This window comes from Elephas maximus, chromosome 22 (assembly GCF_024166365.1).
Source record: "Elephas maximus indicus isolate mEleMax1 chromosome 22, mEleMax1 primary haplotype, whole genome shotgun sequence".
NCBI classification, from domain to species: Eukaryota; Metazoa; Chordata; class Mammalia; order Proboscidea; family Elephantidae; genus Elephas; species Elephas maximus.
The window spans coordinates 3,092,150-3,113,433 of NC_064840.1; the positions used below are offsets into that span (position 1 = coordinate 3,092,150).

At 45.9% G+C, this 21,284-nt stretch overlaps 1 protein-coding gene across 3 annotated transcripts in view; it reads right to left on the bottom strand.

Moving 5' to 3' along the window:
- Positions 1-21,284, bottom strand: part of GLT1D1 (glycosyltransferase 1 domain containing 1) — a 77,498-nt gene that overhangs the window by 42,496 nt on the left and 13,718 nt on the right. For 2 of the 3 annotated variants that reach the window (XM_049866232.1, XM_049866231.1), the window contains exons 2-4: positions 17,792-17,940; positions 13,115-13,220; positions 7,343-7,394 (exon numbers count right to left, since the gene is read on the bottom strand). In XM_049866232.1, coding sequence (XP_049722189.1) covers positions 7,343-7,394; positions 13,115-13,220; positions 17,792-17,940 — 307 coding nt within the window. Of the gene's footprint in view, positions 1-674; positions 724-7,342; positions 7,395-13,114; positions 13,221-17,791; positions 17,941-21,284 lie in introns of all 3 variants that reach the window. The other variant, XM_049866233.1, reaches the window with a different exon arrangement.

The following is a 21,284-nucleotide window of genomic DNA, read 5'->3' on the forward strand; positions in this document are numbered from 1 at the left end:
CTTTTGGGTTTTCGTACAGTTACAGCCAACGGAGTAAATCGTGCAGACTTAGTCTTGATTTTATCCAGAAGCTTCCCCTAGCCTTCTCTGCCTTAGCAGCCTGGTGAGTTAGAAGCAGTACCCGTGGTCACTCAGGAAGTGTGAGCACCAGGTCACGTGAAAGGTTAACTCGGGTCACGTCTCTGGAATTGGTGAAAACTCTGAGTTACTTTAAAACTTCTTAATTCCCAAGGATCTCGAATGGGGAGGGGGAGATGTAGAGAGCGCTCGCGGCGCCTCCAGAAATCTCTGAGGAAAGTCCATCTCGATAGAAGCTGTTAAAAACGATACGCTTCCTGTGACACCACCAAACCCTGGGGTTTCTCTCACAGAAGCATCTACGGGCAGGCTAGCATCCAAGCTATGCCTTCTAGAGGTGGAACAGATGGTACGGATACTTTCTAGGCTTCTATTGTACTAAAAACTAAAAGAAAAGATGTGATATGTGTAGTTCCTGCTGCTGCCAGGAGATTTAAGAGATAATCAGACAGGAAGCGATGGGCCATGCGGAAGGAGGAGGAGAAAGAAGTGGGTCCGAGGACACACACATGCTTGCACGAACACTCAGGGGTTAGTCCACGTCGGCTCGTTCCTTCAGGCCAGCACCAACACCCAGGTGGACCTTCCCTGCTCACCTGTGGCAGGAGCTCCACGTGTGACAGCCAGTGAAATCTGTCTTGCTTTCTGTATTTTAATTTCCAAAAGAACGTTGATGAGTTTAGGTACACACTATAAGTTAAATTCACTTTAGGTACTGCAGAACACAATGACTTCGAGAAAGTTATTTTTCTCTAACAGATGCCAAGGCAAGGTAGGTAAGTTAGGCCCCAGAAGAGGTGACTCAAAATTTTTTAATTAAAAAAATTCTCAAAAAGTATCACTGCCAGAAAGCTAAGCCAAACGCTAACCTCAGCAGAGTACTAATGCCCCATTTGTGTTCATTGTGCTTTTTTGAAGTTGATAACTGCTTCAAGCAATATTTATTCAAAGTCAAGACTTAAAAAAAAAAAGTCATAAATAAATGTTTGAATTCAGTTAAGGCTCTCTTAGCAGAGCACTTATTAGAAAAAGAGCAGGAACCATGCGGTTAAGCTTTTCCTAGGCCTGTGGGATTCGGAACCACGATGGAGACACACTATAATCACTGTTCTGGGAGAAGGGCCTTCAGTTAAGAGGTATGCTTAATTTTTTTTTTTAAGTTTTCTGGTGAAATTTAAGAAACCATGCTAAACCCAGACTAGAAGGACTGACGTTTCCATTCTGAATGTCTGTTACACACTGTGTGGGGTACTTTTAAATTTCCACAACAGGTGTATCAGTGTTGGAAGCTTACAGTGAATCAGGTTCTTAAAACTGCTGAGTGAAGGTTGTAATCACACAGACCAACAGAGTAATGCCACCCCACAGCATGACCGATGCTGAGCCTGACAGAGAAACATGAACAACGTGGCATGCTGACCTGCTGAGGAGCCCAGTGGGCTGGTGTACCGTACAAAGTAGGTACCCTGTCAAATTAAGGCTGTTATAAACCACACTAAAAAAAAATGACCTGAGCCCAAACAAAGGCATTTCAAATTAAAAGAGATAAAACTGTCTTTTTTGAAATACAACCAAACGGATTTGTGTAGAGACATCCAGAGATAGATGGGTGGTCGTAAACACCGCCTTGAAAACACCATTAGGAAATCAGCACCCTAGCTTTCTCAGAGAGCAGAAATTAATCTGTGAGTTACAAAACAAGCCCCTCCCTGGCACCCTTCTGTTAATGTGCCTGTCAGGTGCTGAGTGAGTAAATGTTTTGGAAAACCTGGGACAGTCACGTGTAACTCCCCACTTGTGTGTGTGGAGCTGTCCTGTCCAGTATGGAGTCCCCAGCCACATGTGGTACTGCGCACTTGTGTGTGTGGAGCTGCCCTGTCTAGTACAGAGCCCCCGGCCACGTGCGGTACTGCGCACTTGTGTGTGTGTGGAGCTGTCCTGTCCGGTTTGGAGCCCCCGGCCACGTGTGGTACTGCGCACGTGTGTGTGGAGCTGTCCTGTCTAGTATGGAGCCCCCGGCCACATGTGGTACCGCGCACTTGTGTGTGTGGAGCTGTCCTGTCCAGTATGGAGCCCCCGGCCACGTGCGGTACTGTGCACTTGTGTGTGTGTGGAGCTGTCCTGTCCAGTATGGAGCCCCCAGCCACGTGCGGTACTGCGCACTTGTGTGTGTGGAGCTGTCCTGTCCAGTATGGAGCCCCCAGCCACATATGGTACTGCGCACTTGAAGCAGAGCTGGCTGAACTGAGATGTGCTGTGACAGCAAAATACACGCTGGATCTCAAAGTCCTCGTACAACGAAAGAATGTAAAATGTCTTAATAATTTTTACACTGATTACGGGTTGAAATAGTTAGGTCTCGTTGACTACAGTTGTAAAGAATTTGCCTTACCCAATGAGAGGTCTGGACTGTGCCCTCAGCTTCCGGGAGGTGATCTGTGTCATACTTTACAGGTGTGTCTTTGGTTAGGGTGGGAGCTGGCTGTGCCAGAAAGGCCATCAGTGTGACTTAGGGTAGAGGCTTGGGTCACCTGGTATCAGCTGAACTGAAGACTGAGTTAAACCACATGGGCGATCAATCAATCAACGGATCTAGACTATATAATGGGGCCCCAATGAAAACTGAACACTGAGGCTCAGGTGAGCTTCCCTGGTTGGCAATACTCCATGTGAGTTGTCACACTTCAGTCCCAGGAGGGTAAACGCAGCCTGAGTACTTGAGGAGACAACCTGGAAGGGTCACCTTTGGAACTTCTGGCATCTGCCCCACCCTTTGGCTGTGCACTTCCCCTGCAATACCACAACTGTGGGTGTAACAGCTTTTAGTGAGTTCTGTGGGTCCTTATAGCCAATTACTGAACCCAAAGGAGGTTTGGGGAACTCCTGAACTTGCAGTGGGAATTATACGTGAGGGTAGTCTTGGGCACTATGCCCTCAAACTTTGCAGCTTGGTTAACTTTGGGTAGTAGGTTAAATAAAATATATTATTAAAATTAATTTACTGGTTTCTATTCACTTTTCTAAATGTGGCTAGTAGAAAATTTACATATAAGATTCACCTTTGTGGCTCACATTATATAGAGAGAGTACAGACAGTATACTGTGTTTATGTGTATCTTCAGTTGATTGCCTTTTTTTGTCGCTGAAAATATACACAGGAAAACGTACACCAACTCAAAAATTTCTACACGTACAACATAGTGACGTTGATTACATTCTCCAAATTGCACAGCCACTCTCACCCTCCTTTTCCATTTGTTCCTCCTCTATGAACATAAACTCACTTCCCCCTAAGTTTCCTATCTAACCCTTCGAGTTGCTGTTAACAATTTGATCCCATATAGCAAGTTTTTTAAAAGACCACAAAGCTCATGCAGACATTCTTTATTAGTTAAGCTGGACCATCATTTGGTTTAAAGACGGCTTCGGGGGTCTTTTTGGTTTACTGTTTCAAGGTTAAAGATTATCTCATGGCAATAGTTTCAGGAGTTCATCCAGCGTCAATGGCTCCAGAAAGTCTGGATTCTGTGAGAATTTCAATTCTGTTCTACACTTTTCCCCCTTTTGATCAGGATTCTTCTATAGAACCTTTGATTAGAACATTCAGTAACAGTAGCTGAGAGAACACAAGTTTTGGACTAGATTTGATGCTTAAAACTACGTTTATCTACATAAACTGCATATACCTATATTCTCTCTTTTGAGATCATAAAAGCAGTAAGAAACTAATGCATAAATCTTTCTAATCTGGGGCTATTGAAATTTGATTCTGGCTTGATAATAATTAGGTAGGATTAACTGAAACTACAAACTGAGCCAAGGCTACTCACTAAAATAAAGAAAGCAAAATTAAAAACAAAAGCTGGTAATACTGTAACGAAGAGGGACCCTAAATTACTCAAAACCTGTATCACTGTCCAGAATACACAGATGCAGTCCCTCTACAAAAGCCCATCTAAAATAGTGAACCTTTGCATTACGTACACATTTTTATTTGCAAAAACTAATCACGTAAAGGTATTAGGCTAAACTGTGTTTGAAAACTCATCCGCCAATTAAAGTACAAAAAGCTGTATTAAAAAGATTCTTATTCAAATTTAGCAACTGACCCTAGCACTTTAAACTATACACAAAAAAGTTAATTCTTTTACTAGCTTTTATCATAGCGCCTATTACAGCATCACCCAAGACCAAGCTAACACTGCCACCTTTTCAATTTCCACTTTTTATTTTCCAATGCTTGTTATTATATCAGGAAGAGTATCTTCTCTGAGGGCAAACCACATGGGAGGAAAGAGGCCCCAGCTGACCCACCCACCCCAGCTGAGGGTCCAGGTGTGTTCGTGAGGCCACTCTGGACCACCCAGCCCTGGTGGACCTGACCCAAGCAGGAAGAGATGCCCAGACGATGCAAATGGCTGTGAGAAACGGTAAATGTTCACTTTAAGGTACGACGTTGGGGGTGGCACGTTATACACAGAAGCTAACTGATACAGTGGGTGGACACATCTGTGGCAGTTCTGGAGCCACGGAAGGATCCTGGACAAGGCGACATAGAAGACTGAGGAAGTTAGGGAAACGAGCTGTAAATTCAGGGGAGGGCACGTGCACCAACAGGCAAGGAGAGGCTGTCTTTAATGTCTGCCTTAACAGAGACAGCTGAGTCCTCATTTGTGGTCCCTCCTGGCAGCTGCACTATATTGTTCTGGCTCATTATAAAAAGAAAATCCATCCTTTTGCAAATAAGTAGTTAGAAAAGGAAGGAGTACTTTAATTGCCTCTTCAGATAACTCTAGGTTCTCTTCTTGGTTACTACACCAAAACACAACAAGTAATAATGTTTTTCTTAAAGACGAGTTGCAGTGTGGAATCCGAAATCCTATCAGCGAACTTTCTGACTTGCACTTTCAATGGATCTTTTACCTCTGCACGATTTTGAAACTCCACAACCCGTCAGTCGTCTGCAAAGCATCGGTTCCCTGAGTTACAAGGCCCTCCCAGTGTTGAACGTTTCATTATACAACACCCATAAAATCACATTGGTTAAGAGCACTGCTGATCATAGGAGGAAAGTCTTTAAGTATCAGGAAGCCGCCAGCCTCATGGTGTCTTTCGGGGATTCTAATTTTTGCTTGAAAATTCCCATTTTATCACTGGCAACAAACACTGCCAGTTGTTCGCCTTGACGAGACTGGATCCATTCATTCATTTTTTTAGAAAATGCCTGCCAAATGCCCGAGTCTATGAACCATAGTTTGTCTGTGAGTCATTCCTTCAAGTTAAAAAAAAAAAGATATAAAGAAGTAGCCCCAGACCCAGCTTGGTGTACAACCCAAACGATCACAGAAGGGCCTTTCTGCACCGTAACCACCACACTTCACTCCCTGCCCAGCATAGGGAACACTGAAAGACAGGTATTCAGAGGTCAGTAGTAAATAAGGTTAGCAATTGTTACAAGGGCATTCTTAAAATTGGCTTTTTTTTTTTCCCTTCAAGTGGCTGGTGGTGAATGACCCATGACCACTGGCATGGCGCCCCACCTCCATCACATTAAGAGGCCAGCCAATTTCACCCATCACTGCTTGTCATACAGTGGAAAAGGCAAATAACATCTCAGCATCATTATGAAAATGGGCTCCATGGGCTACACTTTGAGAAACACTGGTTTAGAAGAACCACTACCTGAAGAAGACAGATGGTCAAACAGGAACAGCATGAATCTTGTTGCTGGTTTTCATTCTGAGACTGACAGCTCAGTAAGTTACACTGAGCAGTGCAGCCTCAATTCTCTGCCTGGGAAGTGTCTGATGTGGAGAATGAGTGTACGCACACCCTGGCCGTCCTGAGTCTGCACATTCCTGTGTTCCTGGTATTCTGAGCTTCAATAAGAAACCACCATCTCCACCCTTGTCCCAACGTTCAACCTTCCAGGTGCCGAAGTTTACAAACTGGAACTCTATAAAGAACCGGTGTGATGGTTAATTTTACGTGTCAACTAGGCTAGGCTGTGGTTTCCCAGTGGCTTGGCCAGACAGTAGACTAGTTGCTGCTCCACAGTGTAATGTCACATCACATAATATAATCACCTTCTACAGTGTAACCTGATGTAATGTAACCAATCGATCAGGTGAAATGGGAGTTTCCTTAGGGTGTGGTTTGCATCCAAGCTATAAATAGACATTTTGGCAGAACTTGCTCTGTCTCTCTCTCTACTCTGTACTCTTCCCATTGCCTAAATTACAGATTTTGGACTTGCAAGCCTCCATAACTGTGGGAGCTAATCCCTTGAAGTAATTCGATCAACCAATCTCTATCTATCCAGTCACACCTGTGAAAGCTGGAACTTGACAGGACTGTCTTGTTTTTCCAGGTCTCACAGGTTTTCTGCCTTTGACAGGGTGCAGTCTTACCACTTTCCTATCACTATTAAGAATCCTACCTCATAAGCACCCAGTGAGTGTCCGCTCTCTGTCAGGTTTCCACCTTACACAGGTTTTACTATATATACATAGGTGCCACCAGGTCTGTTTCTCTTGAGAACCTTGAGACATTCTGGTACCACAACACTACGACAGCCAGCAGAGCCTGTAAAATTGCCCAAAAGGAACTATCCTGGTGATGACACAGGCACAGCACTCTACACAGCGGGGAGCTGGCAGGGCAGGGACCCACCAGGCTGGGGATGGCGGTGCTCCGCGGGTGTCCGCCTCCAGGGAGCAGCCGTGCGCTGAAAGCCCAACAGAAGAAACCGACCTAGCATTTGCTTTTTTAGTTTTGCAGCTATCAGTTCCACAGTGCCTGTACATACCCACCGCATCGAAGACTGTTAAAGACTCCCACCAGCTAGCTATCCCACCTGGCCTCGAAGTCATCCCGAATACAAGAGTCAATACATGAATTCATTTGTAGAGCTACATAGCCCCCTGTTCCTCAATCTATTCACTTGAATATCCAAGCTAGGAAATCACACCTGCCACCTGAGAGGCTGTTGCTATCAGCATGGATGAGGTTGATGCTAGGCTCCAGCACAGCCTTGAAGTCAGCCAACCTCAGCCATTAAAGATTCAGCTATGGGGCTATTTTTGCTCTTCAGTAACAACATTTAAAAAAATCAGTGAAGTTTTAAGACTACCTACACAAGTGCGACACACCAGCATATGGGAAACGTAACACACCATTGTGGTGACGGCAGGCGGCATCACGGGGATAGCCCTCAGCAGGTTCACCAGCACAGCTAAAATGATGACGCGAAGCAAACACGTACCCACTGCGCTTGTGCCATCTCCTTCATCGGCTCTGTGAAAGCGACGGCAAACCTAGAGAAAGGATCGGAAACAGTGGAAACCGTCAGGGCAGAATTTAATTACTGTGACTGTGAAACCGCTCTTCAAAGCAAACGATGAGCGACAAGGTAAGACGGGAAATCTAAGGGGCCATCAATCTTTGTCACTCGCGGTCGCTGGCCACCAGGTTTAATATGCATCCACGTCAAAAAAGGTCATGTACACAAAAAATAAAGCCAATGAAGCCCAAAACTGCCTGTGTTTTCTCGCCCTTTCCATGCAAGGCCATGCAGCTAACGACGACACGATGACCAAAATTAAATAAGGACTATTTGAAATTTGCGTAAATTGTTTTTTGAAGGGCAGCTTTCATCGCAGTGCAGCTTGAGAATCGTGAAACTGCTTATATTCTACAACTTTTGTCCTACAAGATAGCCATCTCACATAGTTCAACCTAACATATGCTGTGTCCTCCCTAATAATGAAACTAATTTGGAGGCACTCCATTTAATACCTAAAAGGGTTCCTGGTGGCGCAGCAGTTAAGAGCTCAGCTGCTAACCGAACGGTTGGCAGTTCCAACCTACCCCTCGGTTTGGTGGGGTTAGAGCTTAGAAGACACTACGGGGCAGTTCTACTCTGTCACATCAGTCATTACGAGTCGAAAACTGACTCAAGGGAGCCTGACAACCAACAATCACAGTGTAGCTAAGACAATCCAAGTACACGTTAAAAAAAAAAAAACTTGGAAATGCCAAGCAAATGAGCAAAAGAGAGCTTCTATTAAATGAAGTATCTCAAAATTAGTTTCGTTAGGAAGTACACAGCACATGTTAGGTTGGACCACCCGAGAGGGCTATTTTGTAGGACAAAAATGATTGAACTCCAGCAATTTCATGTTTCCTGAGCTCTACTGTTACTAAAGCTGTTTCCAAAAACAGAATCCCACATCAAAGTGAGCATATACACCATGACATGTCGATATTCTACTACAAGGGCAAAACTGGTAGTGTGTTTCTCATAAGAAAACGTCATTTTAAAATTTCCTTATTATCCTAGAATCTTGGTGACAAAAAAAAAAAAAAATTTTTTTCTTGGAGCTGGGAAAATCTCTTACAACCAAAAAACCGGAACGAAACCTGCTGCTGTCAAGCTAATTCTGACTCATAGCAACCCCACAGGACAGAGTAGAACTGTCCCATAGATTTTCCAAGGAGCCACAGGTGGATTCGAACTGCCAACCTTCCGGTTAAGAGCTCTTAACCACTGTGCAACCAGGGCTCCAGAAAAATCTCTGAACGGGTTATCTGTTAGGCAGGTGAATCCGAGGTCAAGGGTGCTCCAGGAGGAACCACCAGAACGGGTGCATTACCCGCCATTCTTGACTAAAGGAAGTGTTTCCATAAGACGTACTAACATGGCTTCTAATGGCTGCATAGGATTCTGTCATAAATGACCTAACTGACCCTTTGAGGCTGGACACTGACATTTTTTCCTCATTATAAACAGCACCACAATGAACGACTCGTTGGGGTCTTTGTGCACTTGCCTGCCTATGTGTTTAGAACGGGTGTCTAAATGCAGAATTGTAAAGCCTGTGAATTTGAACATAGTCATAGTTTGATGCAGGCTCTCAGCTTTCCCCTCAGAAATGACGTTCCCATGTCAATTCATCAAGTGGCTGTGTGTACCTATTTTCTCACCTTTGTAGTCACTGGGTGTTTTCTTGTTGGAACTGCCAAGCTTTCGGCTACTATCAAGCACATAACCATTTGTACCACCCAGGGACTCCATAATACTTATAAGTAGAAAAACTGGTGCTAAAATAAGTTTGAATACTATACCCATAGGAAAAAAAAAGTTGAAAATACTAAAATAAGTTAGAAAATACAACCTATAGGGAAAAATACCATTTAAAAGAATTTGATTAAAAAACGAAGCACTCATTATAAACCTAGACAAGTGCAAGACTTTGTTTTATAGAAAATGTGCTGTATTGTGTTGGACAAGAAATCTATGATTCAAGCAGCTTCCCTGCCCACTAGCCTCAATCAATACCCTCCCCAAATAAAAATCAATGTCGGTTTTAATAAATACGCAATGAATAACAGTAATGATGATAGTATATGATGGACTTATTCAATATTTCTAGCTAACAGGATTATTTTCCTTCTATAAGATGGTGTATTACAAACTGCATGAACCTAAAGGTAATAATTTCTTAGAGTACAAGAATAAGAAAACCTATAGTGATGTATCACCTTTCGAGGCAACCCCCCGGCCCCCAACACCCACACATCTTTTACAAAGCTTGCTACCGCATTCATGTCCAGAAGGTCCTAGGAAGAAGTACCGCCTAGAATGCAATGACGCCCCACCGTAACACTGCTTTTAAGGAGCCAGACTGATATCTCCCTTACAAAGAAGGGAGCCTTAGGTTGCATAACACGACTTAGAATACCATCCTCAGCCCTGGTGGTGCAGTGGTTAAGACCTTGGCTGCTAACCAAAAGGTCGGCAGCTCAAGTCCACCAGCTGCTCATAGAAAACCCTATGGGGCAGTTCTACTGTGTCCTATAGGGTCTCTCTGAGTTGGAATGGAGTCAACAGCAACGGGTTTCTTTTTTTTTAGTCACATAAAGATGTGCAGAGTTCCAAATTCCCTACCCAGAGCTTCCCAGCCGTGATAGGGTTAAAGAAGAGCCACAGAAAATTGATGGTCAGCAATTTCTGTGGTTAAAAATAGATTGCTTTCCTTTTTTTTTGTTAGGATGGTTCAGAGATTTTCTACAGTTGAAAAGTAAATACTGCTCGCTGGGCTGCTCTGTAAACTTAGAGTTCAGGGTGATTCTGGCGGCAGGAGAGGCTTTCTCCGCGACAGGGCAGCCAGCGGGTGCTCAGAGGGGCCAACAACAGGGCCTCCCTGCCCACTGTGAGCCAGCCCAGAAGTCAGCTGATCACCTCCGTCGTAATTCATCCTCAGAAGAGCTGTTTTGTCTACACATGTATATTTAGCTTTTCTTTTTCCATTTCATTAGCTCTTTATTCACAATGTTTATATGACAGAGAATTTGTGTAACTGTTATCATAATTGTCTTCATTATTACTACTGTATCTGTTACCCAAAGGAAGTGAGGCGAGTATCTTCCCACTAAGCCTTCAGTGCACTCCGGCATGCTGTGTGAACATGACCATTCTCTGTGTGTGCCTGGATATGAAAAGGGCTGGGAAGCACAGCATGGCGGACATGACCACCCCAGCCCAGTGGTTCAGGGACAGAGGAAGGCACACGAGGCTAGCAAGCTCCTGGCAGGTGCTGTAGTGTCTGGGGTGAGGGGTGTGCAGGGCAGCCCCACAGGACGAACACTCGTCTGGCCCTAAATGCCACAGCGACCCCACTGAGAACCACTGTCTGGGGCAGACTTAGCTGTTCTCACAGCAGCGGTGCTCTGGTCTGCATTTGTTATTGTCGTGTGTCGTCAAGTCAGTTCTGACTCCTAGTGACCCACGTGACAGAGCAGAGCTGCCCTATCGGGTTTTGTAGGCTGTGATCTTTACAGGAGATCATCAGGTCTTTCTTCCACAGAGCTGCTTCAGTGGGTGGGAACCACCAACTTTTTGGTTAGCAGCCAAGTACTTAACCGTTGCACCATCAGAGCTCCTCTGGTCTGGGTGCTGAGAGCAATATAAAGGAGGAGAAGGGCTGAGCCCCAGGCTGGCCACCAGTGGGTGGGCCTTGTCACAGTGGTTTACATAGCTCACAAAGCTGTGCAGGGAAGGACCAGCCCAAACACAGTCTGCTCAGGCAAACCTGATGCAAAGTAGGTCCTCATTTGTTTGCTGACAAGGCTATTGTTGGACTGTTCCATGATCTCTTAGAGAGCAGGAATTCTGACTTTCCCATTGGGCAGAACACTCTAAGAATATGCCTCCAATGTTAACCATGGGTGCAGAATTACTCACATGCAATAAGTGTTTCATAATGACTAATTGTGCCAAAATGAAATGTGTCAGATAAAAGAAAGAAATAAATAAAAAGATGTTACAGATTGAATTGTATCCCCTAAAAATGTGTGTCAACTTGGCTAGTCCATGATTCCCAGTACTGTGTGACTGTCCACCATGTTGTCATCTGATGTGATTTTCCTGTGTAAACCCTACCTCTATAATGTTAACGAGGCAGGACTCAACCTACAAGATTAGGTTGTATCTTGAGTTGGTCTCTTCTGAGATATAAAAGATCGAAGTGAGCAGAGACGGGGGACCTCTTATCACCAAGCAAAGAGAGCCAGGAGCACATGTCCTTTGGACCCTGGGTCCCTGCACTGAGGACCTTCTAGACCTGGGAAAGATCAATGACAAACAAGGACCTTCCTCCAGAGCCAACAGAGAGAGTTGGCACCCTGAATTCCGACTTCCAGCCTCCTAGACTGTGATAGAATAAGCCTCTGTTTATTAAAGCCATCCACTTGTGGTATTTCTGTTACAGCAGCACTAGACAACTAAGATAAAAGATAAAATTGGTTTTATATTGGTGAGATAAAAACCTCCCAAAGGACTGGCTTCCCCAGCTTTTTATGTCAAAGAATTCTATCCAAATGGTGTAAATTTTTATGGAATGAAGGATTAACATTACTCAAAGAATTTGGCTGGCCTTTGTCCCCAGTTGCTGGGAGGAATTTCTCTAGTGAGCAGGAGTGACTCTGCTATCCATGGTGGGCCCCTCCAACCACACCTGGTGGTTTATGCTAATGAAGTGACTCCCAGGCCAGAAAGACCCACCATGTGATTAGCGGGTTGGGGTTTCGAGCCAGGTGATTAGCAGATGGGTCTTCAGGGAGGAGAGGGGAACGAGAGTTGAGGGTCCACTCACAAGGGCGATGACTGCATGGTTCCTGCCTATTTAATGAAAGCCCAGTAAAAGCTCTGGACAATGAAGTTGTGTGTCCAGCAGATGTGTGGGAGGGGCGATGCCCTTGGGCCCCACCCGGACCTCACCCTGGGCCTCTGGCTGGTCTGGTCTGCACCCTTTTGCTGTAACGAAACTAATCGTAAACAGTATTTTCAGTAAAGGCTGACAGTCGTCCTAGCAAATTATCAAGCCAGAGGGGACAACAGGAACTGCGGGTGTCTTGGTGTTACCATTGAATTGTGTCCCCCAAAATGCATGCTGACTGATTCCCAGTATTGTGTGGCTGCCCTCCATCTTGTGACCTGATGTGATTATCCTATGTGTTGTAAAACCTACCCACTATGATGTTAATCTACAGGATTAGGTTGTATCTTGAGTCGATCTCTTTTAAGATATAAAAGACAGAATGGAAGAGAGAGGAGAGGAACCTCATGTCACCAAGAAAGTAGTGCTGGGGGCAGAGCACATCCCTGGAACCTGGGGTCACTGCACTGAGAAGCTCCTAGACCAGGGGATGATTGATGACAAGGGCCTTTCCCAGGGGGGACAGAGAGAGAAAGCCTTCCCCAGGAGCCAGCACCCTGAATTCGGACTTCCAGCCTCCCAGACCGTGAGAGAATAAATTTCTGTTTGTTAAAGCCACCCACTGGAGGCACTTCTGTTATAGCAACACTAGATGACTAAGACAGCGGAGGATCCCCAAGACCGTGGCTGGTGTCTGAAGCGAGGGCAGCCTTGTGGAGGACTTTACCCTCAGCCTGTGAAGTCTGGCCTAATTCCAGGTAGTTGGCGGTGGGAAGCCGTTTACAACGTTTGACTTGTGTGAAATCCTTACACATTACCTGGCTTCTTCCAGAACTTTCCCCATCACGTGGTTTTTTTCCATGTGGTTAACATCTTCATTTACGTCAGTTCCACCGAAGATAACTCCAAACGGAATTCGGTGACCTGCAAGGAGCGCCAAGGCTGTGAGACAGGGTTCTCGGCTTCAGAAATACCCCTCACCAGCCAGTCGCAAAGCAGAGCTATTAAAAACTGAAGTGCCCAGAGCACGAGGGCTGTGTTTTGTAGTTTTCTTTTTTCCCTTAACTTAATCCAACTCTCCTGAAGAGTAGAACACAAATCGCTTCCAAAATATGACACTGAGATTAATCATACGAGACACTGACATCAGTCATCAGGACTGTTTTCCAATTAATTTGCTTAATATTTTAAGCATTACCAGTACCATTTTTTCCCCCTTGTACTTTTACATATTCAAATCACCTACTTATGTAATAAAAAATCAATAAAGGCTACAGTCAATTGAGGGCTGGTTGGAGGACTGAGGGTTTGTCCAGAGAGCGGAATAACACACAGCCAGTTAACGGCGTGGGGCAGCTCTGTGCACAGGGGGACAGGACACACTCCATGACACAGTGTAAGTGAACAACACGCGGGGCAGAGGAGTCTGCTTACTAACGATAGTTCTAATGCTTTCTGTATGTTATGCTATTCAGAGTCTGACTTTGAAGAAGATAACCCTTAGGAATGAATGACAGCTTATAAAAATGGTTTAGGGGTGGTGTCTGACCTCCTCTAACTTCACAAGGAGGGAGGAAAATCAAGATCAACAGCACAAGGCTGACGCCCATGAGGTGGAGGCCAGACAAGCCTCCTCTGTCTGCCATCTTTACTATTTCTGCCACCAACCAACCCCCCCACAGCACTCTCTACTGGGTTTGATAATTCACTGCAGTGGCCATACAGAACTCACTGACCATACTCACAATCATGGGATTTATTAGGGAAGTGACTTATAACTCAGGCTCCAGAACGCTCAGGATACAGCTCTTCTATCAGGACAGCCTCCTCCCAGCCGTGTGCACAGGCACGCCTCTCCCTGGCCCTCAGTCTCTGCCTAAAGGCACTCAGCTTTCTCTCTCCATGGGCCGGGAAGCCCACCATGCCATCTCCTGCTACCAGGCCTCGCCTTCCTTGGTGATGGGCTTCTCCTCTTTGCTCTGGAATTAGCTCTCTTAAGGGAAAACTGACCAGTCCCCTTGGTAGGCTACAATTACCCTATCACAATCACCTGGGTGGGAGTTACAAGTACGTGGCTAGAAAGGCCACACACAAAAGTAATTAATCTACCACACAGCCTGACTTCCATAAAGACAATTAAGAATATTCAAAAGCTTAACTAAATTTCCTAAGAATGGTGCAGCTTCAGTTCTTGTTATCTGTTAGGCTGTGCAATAATTGATTTCTTCCCCCTGTGCAACTGGTTTGTTTTGGAGAAAGCTTCTTGCTTCCTACAGCTCTTGAAAGGCAAACCTAACCTGGGATGACTTTGTGCTTCTCCTTTTATTTGAAACAGAGGTCAGGATGGTAAAACTAACAACAGCAGTGATCTAAGTAGAGGAAGGGGAAATAGGTCCTTGCCCATCTGTCAGGAGAAGCAGGAGCTGAAGCAAGGTCCCTGGAGAGCAATTTGGCAGTGCCGATAAAAATTACAAACACCTGTCCCTTTGGACCAAGGGTTATACTGCAGAGAGCCTCACGACGAGGTGAAGACATTCTCCAGCATTGCTTGAAATAGTGAAAAACAAGAGAGACTTAAGTGTGGCACGTTCCTTCAGTGGAATACCACACAGCCATTAAAAATAAGAAGGCAGATAACTATATCTGCTGATAGGGAAAGACTGCTTATATAGTTGAACATATAAAACAATCCCACTTGTGGGAATATGAAAATATCCCACACACGTGGGTGTGTGTGTGTGTGTAAAACTTCTTTAAAAGAAAGAACAAGTATAACTTCATCAATCACACATCTCACGGTCAACAGAACCCCAGGCTTGGGGCTTCTTTCCTACTTGGGGGTCAACCTCAGACTCTATTTGTGTTCCGAGATGCTTTAAGATGATCTTAAGTCATAAGCCTGTTTGTCAGGAAGTACCTCTCTGGGAGCAGTATTTTCAAAAGCCACGTCCCCATTTACAGGAGACAATTAATTCGGATGGTTCAGCAGAGATCTCTTCTCCCAAACTCGTATGCTGATGTCTGAGTGGTGATGATCACTGCGAAGACGGTAGTAGGATGAATTGAAGATGATGTGACTGTCTATTGACTGAAGACCGATTGAAGTGACAGCCCAGCACTTCCACACCGTGCAGTGCCACGCAGCTGTCGCGTGGGAAGACACAGTCAGTAAGCACCACGCAGAGAAGATCTCCTAGATGCGTTGTTAGTGGTAAAACGCAAGATGCTGAATATACATAGTATGATTCTGTTTGTGACTTTTTGTTAAGGGTGAGGAGCCATACCAATGTGTGTGGCTTTTCTGGCAGCCAGCTTCTGAGATGGTCAGCTCCTAGTGGTCACACCCGTGTGACCCCCTCCACACTGAACAGGACTGACCTAGGTAACCAGTAGGATGTGGTGGAACTGACGGTGGATGGCTTCTGAGGCCGGGCCACCAGATACAAAGCAGCCCCATTTGCTCTCTTGGGTTGCCCGCCGAGAGAGGCCGGCTGCCACATCATGAGGACGTACAAGCCACCACCCACCGACCTGCCTGGCATGTGAGTGAGTCACCATTGCCCCGGGTCCTCCAGCAGCCCCTGTCAGGCCTCCAGATGACCAGAGCCCTGGCTGCCATCCTGAGTACAACCTTCCTGGGCCAGAACCTCCCCCCCACCCGGCTCCTCTCCTACAGCTAAACTGCTTCTGAATTCCTAACCCTCAGAAACTACTGGATAATAAATGTATTGCTCTAAGCCACTAAGTTTTGGGGAATTCGTTATGCAGTAACAGATAACTAATACACAAACCAAAGTCATATAAAATATTTCTGGAAGAATACACAAGGAAACGGTAACAGCAGTTGCCTCTGAGGAGAGAATGGGGGTAAGAGGAGGGAGAAAGATTTACTTTGCATTCTATAATGTTTACTATCTCTCACTCTATGCTGTTGGGGTTTTTTTTTTTTACCACACCAAACCAAACTCATTGCCTCAGGTCAATTTCAACTCATAGTGACCCTATAAGACTGAGTAAAGCTGCCCCATAGTGTTTCCAAGGTGTGGCTGGTAGACTCAAACTGCTGACCTCTTGGTTAGCAGCCGTAGCTCGCTGTAGCTCTTAAGGACTGTGCCATCAGGGCTCTTTTTTTGTTTAACCATGTGCACGTTAAATAATTTTTTAAAAGGAGTACATAATAGAATGTGCCTGTATATGAAAAGAGTCTCCAGAGAGAAATCACCTTTCTACAGTGCAGGACGCAGGGAAGAGCTGGGAGCTTAAATGAGGCTCAACACCGTGTGGAGAAATGGAAGATCACCTCTAGCAAAAACTCCTGAACATTTCAGAAGCCTGACACATTCTGCCGACTAAAATTTGACCCCAGCCGAAGATTACTGGAGGTAATTCTGGTCCTCGAATGACATACTTTCTCCTGAAACGTTACGGCAGTTGATGCCACTGCCATGTCATTTAATTCACCTTTGGGGAAAGCTGCGCATTCCTCAACCACAATAAACATATCTGCCCTTCCTTTTCACTGGGGCTGCCGGGCTCTTGGGGAAGCAAAATGGGCCTTGGGGGCATTAAGATTATCCAAAACCCACAAATGAGGCCAACAGGATGACCGCCCATCCTTTCGATGTATTGAAGCGTTGCTTAAAAGCTCCCAACGCGACAGCAACGGGTCAACGGGAAGTATTACTTAATTTTCTAAGAAGATGTACCGTTGACTGTACCAACCAGTTGCCACCAAGCTGGTTCTGACTCATGGCGACCCCACGTGCATCAGAGTAGAACTGTGCCCCCTGAGGTTTTCAGTGCCTGATTTTTTCCGAAGTACCCAGGCCTTTCTTCTGAGGCACCTTTGTGCGGACTCAAACCTCCAACCTTTCAGCCGGAAGCCAAGTGAGTTAAGCATTGGTACCACCCAAGGACTTCCTGACTTCACTGCTGACTCCTGATTAAAGGCCACAGCCCTGTGAGGTCTCATTAAATAATTCCTGGCTTTGTGCCAGCAGAAGCGTGAGTCACTTCCGTCCAGGAGAAGAAAACCCAAAGCTTACGTTTACAGCCCTATTAGGCGTTGACTAGCGTGGTAGCTCACCTGGCGCTCTTACTTTAACGCCCTCAAATGCTCTTTGAACCAGATTTACCATCTTACTGGTTTCTTCTTTAATTAACGAGTTGAATAAAATCTTTCATGTATGTGTTTATATTTGAAAAAGAGTTCTTTTGAAAATTAAACTTTGAGAGGAGAAATTTCTCTTGAAAACATTCAGGATAAAACTCTTTAGTGCCGTAAAACAGCTTACATATAATGTATTCTCAACTGGGTAAATTACACCATTTTAGAAAATTATTCAGTAGGGAAAAAAACAAAAAGATTATTGTATCCCTTCCACTGCTGGACACGAACAAAAGGATGCACTGTTTCACGTACGTTTGTTCGATATTGTAGGCGCTTCTGGTTTTCGGTATTTCCAGTTTTCACCTCTAAAGGGAAAGGGGCTTACCTTGCAAAAGTCGGCCGCTTCTGTAGAGATGAAGAGCCAGGCCTGCCTCCAGGTTCGCAGCGGTGATTAGGTCTGCGATTTCGGATGAGCTTTCAAAGTCAAGGGCATCTTTCAGAATACACGTGTGGCCGGCAGCTTCCAGATGGTCCCTGTGTCAAAAAATAGAAACAGAGAAAGAAAACGGCAGAAAATAAACATTCACACGCCATAGGTTGCTGCCATGATTAAGATTCTATTAAAAAAAATTCCACCGACAATACTTCTCTACTAAATTACCCATTACAGACGGTCTGCCTTAAAACACACAACACGGCTCAGGGTCCGTGAAATACCGGCCGCCCACAGGTCCCGGGTGCCTGGGTCTGCGGCTGGCACGAGGCCGTCCGGTGAAGGGCTGATCCAGCATGATGGGCAGCCGGGGACGCGACGGGGCAGCCGGGGACGCGACGGGGCAGCCTGGGGACATGATGGAGTTTTTCCTGTGGCGTTTGCTGTACCAGAGAAGGCCTTCTGTTTCCTTGACTCTGATTCTTCCTCCTGCTCCTCTGTTACAGGTGATACTCAGAGTTTGTTTTTAGGCCTCTTTTACTCAGGTCTCAATAAAGCCTTCAAAAGTCACCTAGTCTGAAAGCTTTAAAAAATAGTTCATGGCCTTTCCACTCTACCTCCAAAATATCATTCAAACATGCCTCTTCTCTTTTGGATCTTAACTCAGTTCCTTGTAACATAAATCTAAAACACAACTCTGGTAAACAAAAAAGAAACTTTCCGAATGGTAACAACAGCGCAGAATCAAAACACAAAGGAGATACTGAAAAAACTATCTACAACACTTACAAAAGGAAAGCAGCTAACTTGCTTAATATATAAAGAGTTCTTACAAATCAATTAAAAAAAAGACAGCCCAGGAGAGAAATACGGATAGGCACAGAATTACAGCCCACAGATAAGGAAATACAATGAGCTTTTACGTACAGGAAAAAGGTACTCAAGGCAAGTCATCTTTTTAATGTAGACTATTTGTAAAGGTCAAAAAGTTGGCCTAAAGGTTAAAGAAATAAACACTCTCATGTATTATCTGTGAAAGGGTAACTTGGCACAATCTCTTTGGTGGGCAATACAGCAACGGCAAGCAAATTAAAAATGCATAAACTCTGTGACCAAATAACTCCCATTTTTAGGAATTTCACCAAAAGATATACTCAGGTATGTGTGTGAAAACATGCAGGCAAGAATAGGCAGAACAGCTATGTCTGAAGTGGCAAAAAATCTAACAACGACCCCGACATACGTCAGGAGGGACGAATCCACAGCTCTGCTGCCACCGAGAGAACGTGGTGGATCACTGTGAACTCCAAGACACAGCGTAAGCGGGGAAAGAGGAGAGTGTGCGCGCCGTGTGTCTGGTAGTATATGTGTGTAACTCTAGAAGGATACAGAACAGACAATAACGGTGACCTCTCAGAAGGAGAGAAGAACAGGGGCTGACGGGTAGAGGGAGACCACCTTCCCACCACGTGCCCTTCTGTGTTGTTGGGTATTGTTTACCATGCACATGTACTATCTTTTATAATTAAATAGGAGTGTAAGTGTGTGTGTGTGTGGGTGTGGGTGTGGGTGAGTGGGTGTGTGGTGTGTGTCTGTGTGTGAGTGTGCAAGCACAACAAATGGAACCAGGACCCTCCCTGACTGAGACCCTGACCCAGCTGTCTACAGCCAGCACCCCCTGTAAACTCTGTGAGAGGGTGCCCTTCCTGCCTTGCTGACTGAATACACTCACGGATGAAGGTGTCTGGGGGAGCAGTCTGAAGGCTCGGCCTTGCACAGTGCCCTTCACGCCCACGTCTCCTGCAGGTGCAGCCAGCTGCACCCTCCTCCCCTCCCACCCTCAGCTGCAGCCCTGGTCTTTCACCAGCAGGACCTGGCACATGGCACACACGCTGGAGCCTCCTCTGAAACAGGGACTTCCCTAACAGCAGCCCTTTCCAGGGAAACCTCCCAACAGCCCCGCTCCCACCACACACCATTCCCACAAGGCCGTGAGCTCATCCGTATTATGATCCCTCTGCACAGCAGTTACCTGAACGACGCACTCACGTCCTGTACTCACGGCTTCAGGTTCAAAATCAGCACGTGCAAGTACACCATTAAGTACACCAAAACTGCCTTTGAAAATCCCATAAGCCACCCAGAAGGTACTACAGTACAAAGCCACCTTTCAAGTCCAATATAGCCCCTTTGTCCCTTTTAATCCGACAATGAAATAGATTTATTTCTTTCACTGAACAGCAGATGAACCGGCCGGTTTGGATTTTGGGGACATACTGTACAAAATAGTAACAGTGAAAAGAAAAAGAGAAGTAGTAGTACTGTCTCTAAGCACTGTGATCACACAATGGCCAGGTTTCCTACATCCTGGGAACCACGTGGGAACTGAAGCCCTCTGAAGAAACTCCACACTTACGTCCAGGTCACGTCTATCATTACTACGTGAATGGTAATTGGTCTTTCCCTCTTTTTCCATTCTCTTTTCCAAAAGTAAATTAAATACACGATGTTGCCATGCCACGCTGCAAGTAAAGGAAAGCAACAGTCTGATGATCTACTCCAGCTTGTCCCATGGAAGGGCATCCTATACCTTCATCTTACCGTCGTCACCGTCTATTTGGATCCAGTTGTTGTCATTTGCTGATACCCCCACCCGCAACTAGACATCTTTGGAAATACTGATGACAACAGACGAGCAGAACTAGGAAAAAACTCTGTCACCAGTCTAGCTATTGACCCTTCAGCCTAAAAATGATCCGGGGGGGCGGAGCCAAGATGGCGGACTAGGCAGACGCTACCTCGGATCCCTCTTACAACAAAGACACGGAAAAACAAGTGAATTGATCACATACATAACAATCTACGAACCCTGAACAACAAACACAGATTTAGAGACGGAGAACGAACTAATACGGGGAAGCAGCGATTGTTTCCAGAGCCTGGAGCCAGTGTACCAGTCAGGTACGGCACAAGCACAGAGAGCTGCTCCACCCCCCTGAACTAACCCCGGGAGGGGGACCAGCCGGTTCCACGGGTGGCGTGGGACGCAGCCGGTAGGAGAAGTCCCCGGGAGGCAGTGACTGGTCTTGGAGCAGAAAGAGCAGTGTCCCAGCCGGGGAACCGTCCCGCAGGGATTTGGACTGGACGCAGGTACGGCATAAACACGGAGAGTTGCTCCACCCCCCTGAACTAACCCCAGGAAGGGGACCAGCCGGGTCGCGCGGGCGGCGTGAGACGCAGCCGGTAGGAGAAGTCCCCGGGAGGCAGCGACTGGTATTGGAGCAGGGAGAACAGCGTCCCAGCCGGGACACTCGGTCATGGCACAAGCACGGGGAGCTGCTCCACCCATCTGAACTAACCCCGGGAGGAGGCCCAACTAGTTCTCGGGGGCGGCACGGCCACGCGGCTGGAGGGATGAGAAGTCCCCAGGAGGCAGCGACTGATT